Below are 2,819 nucleotides of genomic sequence, written 5' to 3' on the forward strand. Positions count from 1 at the left end.
TGTTCATGAGTGAGATTGGCCTGTAATTCTCTTTCTTGGTTGGGTCTTTGTGTGGTTTTGGTATCAGAGTTACTGTAGCTTCATAAAAGGAATTTGGCAATGACTCTTCTGTTTCTATATTGTGAAATACATTAAGGAGAATAGGTATTAGGTCTTCTTGGAAGTTCTGGTAGAATTCCGCATTGAAACCATCTGGTCCTGGACTTTTTTTGGAAGGGAGGTTTTTGATAACAGCTTCTAATTCTTCACGACTAACAGGTCTATTTAGGTTGTTCACCTGGTCCTGGTTTAACTTTGGTATATGGTATTTATCTAAAAAAGCGCCTTGAACTTGGAATGGCTACCAGATGCCCAGGGCAATGTCCCCAGTTAGTTCATTGGGGCACCTGAGGATAGGGAACCTGAAATGAACCTATCCTATAATCATACTGATGAATATCTTGCATATCGCCATAGAACCTTCATCTAGCGATGGATGGAGATAGAGCCAGAGACCCACACTGGAGCACCGGACTGAGCTCCCAAGGTTATAATGAGGAGCAGAAGGAGAGAGAACATGAACAAGGAAGTCAGGACCATGAGGGGTGCACCCAACCACTGAGACAGTGGGGCCGATCTATAGGGAGCTCACCAAGGCCAGCTGGACTGCTACTGAAAAAACAGGGGATAAAACCGGACTCTCTGAATGTGGCGGACAATGAGAGCTGACGAGAGGCCAAGGAGAATGGCACAGGAACTTTCATCTGGCGATAGATCGAGAGAGAGACAGAGACCCAATTTGGAGCAACGGTCTGAGCTCTTAAGGTCCAAATGAGGAGCAGAAGGAGGGAGAACATGAGCAAGGAAATCAGGACCACGAGGCGTGCACCCACCCACTGTGACAGTGGAACTGATCTATTGGGAGCTCTCCAAGGCCAGCTGGACTGGGACTGAATAAGCATGGGTTGAAACTGGACTCTCTGAACATGGCGGACAATGAAGGCTGATGAGAAGCCAAGGACAATGGCACTGGGTTTCGATCCTAATACATGAACTGGCTTTGTGGGAGCTTAGCCTGTTTGGATGCTCACCTTCCTGGGCCTGGATGGAAGTGGGAGGACCTTGTTCTTCCTGTAGGGCAGGGAATTTGGACTGCTCTTCAGTATCGAGAGGGAGGGGGAATGGAGTGGGGGGAGGAGAAAAGGAGTGGGGATGGGGGAAGGGAGTGGGGGGAGGGGGCAATGTGTGGGAGGAGGGGGAGGGAAATGGGAAACGGGGAGCAGTTGGAAATTTTAATTAAAAAAGAATAAAAAAAAAAACAAAACTAAAACAACAGCTATGTAGAAAACAGTGGGTGATAGCCACCATCGGATTCTTTTTTTTTTTTTTTTTTTTTGGTTACGTAAATTAACCCATTTATTTAGTTGGCTGTGCACTGTGAGTAGGCTTGGGTATCAAATGGTGTCACTTTTACTGGTCTTTCGGTTCCTTCAGTCTTCTGATGGCAGACTTCACTGTGACGGCAGAAGTCGTGTTGTAGGTCCAGGCCCCACCAGCCACTGCTTTCCTGCAGGAACCACGGTGCCAGATGCCGACGGCTCGTCTCTTCATCTTGGTCTTGCCACAGAAGGAGCACGTGTACTTGGCGTGCTGGCTGATTTTAATTTTCTTCACCATTTTCCGGAGGGAGGCACCGTAGCAGGTCCCATATTTCCCGACGATCCCGACCTTCTTGGTGCGTTTTGCCATGTCGCCGGAACCTAAGCCAAGCACGGAGAGGAAGACCACCATCGGATTCTTGAAGAATGATTAAGAGTTCGAGAGCCGATTAAGGAGGTGAGACGAATCTCTCTCTTATCAGACCACAATCAATAAAGGCACATAAGAAATAAAGACAAAAAACACCATCTAGAAAGTTCAAGCCTAGAAAATCTGGAGAAACAGGGTTGTAGAGAATTACAGAAAAGCTAGAAGAGGTATGTTGGGCCTGTGATAATGCCAAAGGGCGTAGAACTATTGCTTAGATGCTAGAACAGTCTAAATGAGGTTTTTTTTTTTTTTTTTTTTTTTGGTTTTTCGAGACAGGGTTTCTTTGTGGCTTTGGAGCCTGTCCTGGAACTAGCTGTTGTAGACCAGGCTGGTCTCGAACTCACAGAGATCCGCCTGCCTCTGCCTCCCGAGTGCTGGGATTAAAGGCGTGCGCCACCACCGCCCGGCTTTGCTAGAACAGTCTAAATTCCTAAAGAATAGACAGCAGCTCACTACACCTTGTTAACTTCTCAACAAAGGAGTGAAGTTGTGAATGAGGCTATGAAAGACAGACTTTTACCTTAGACCATTTACTCCTCCTCTATAGCTCAAACACATTCCTAGTGAAACTACACAATGTTATTTTATCTATTAGCCTAGTATATGCTATTTTTCAAATTGTAATTGAAAATGTATGTGCAAATTAATTTTCTCATATCCAGAAGAGTAATAAACTATTCAAATATACTTTCACATCCATTGTGACAAGAGATAGTGGAATATAAAATGTCTTAGGTAGTGACATTCGCTTTTGAGATTATAAGGCCATGATGCACATGAAACAGGGCAGTAATACCACTCTTCTATGATCTGCGTGACTAAGGGCTGTGTCTGTAATATGAGTACTGTTGTGAAAGCCATCCCCAATCATGCAATTTTATTTTATAGTTTTAGACAACTACAATCAACAATGGGTAAGAAATATTAAATGGTAAATTCCAACTATTGAGTTAGAATTTGCATTCAGGTCAGAGTAGGTGAAGAAATCTTGTTTCACCCCAGAGAGTCTATGGAAGCAAACTTTCCCCCAG

The 2,819-nt window shown here is 44.6% G+C and overlaps 1 protein-coding gene across 1 annotated transcript; it reads right to left on the reverse strand.

Moving 5' to 3' along the window:
• Positions 1–1,449: 1,449 nt before the first annotated feature.
• On the reverse strand, positions 1,450–1,738 carry LOC130878437 (60S ribosomal protein L37a-like). Its single transcript, XM_057776404.1, has one exon. The coding sequence runs from the start codon at positions 1,726–1,728 to the stop codon at positions 1,450–1,452; it is 279 nt and encodes a 92-aa protein (XP_057632387.1). The 5' UTR covers positions 1,729–1,738.
• Between the last annotated feature and the right edge of the window lie 1,081 nt (positions 1,739–2,819).

Source organism: Chionomys nivalis, chromosome 7 (assembly GCF_950005125.1).
Source record: "Chionomys nivalis chromosome 7, mChiNiv1.1, whole genome shotgun sequence".
NCBI classification, from domain to species: domain Eukaryota; kingdom Metazoa; phylum Chordata; class Mammalia; order Rodentia; family Cricetidae; genus Chionomys; species Chionomys nivalis.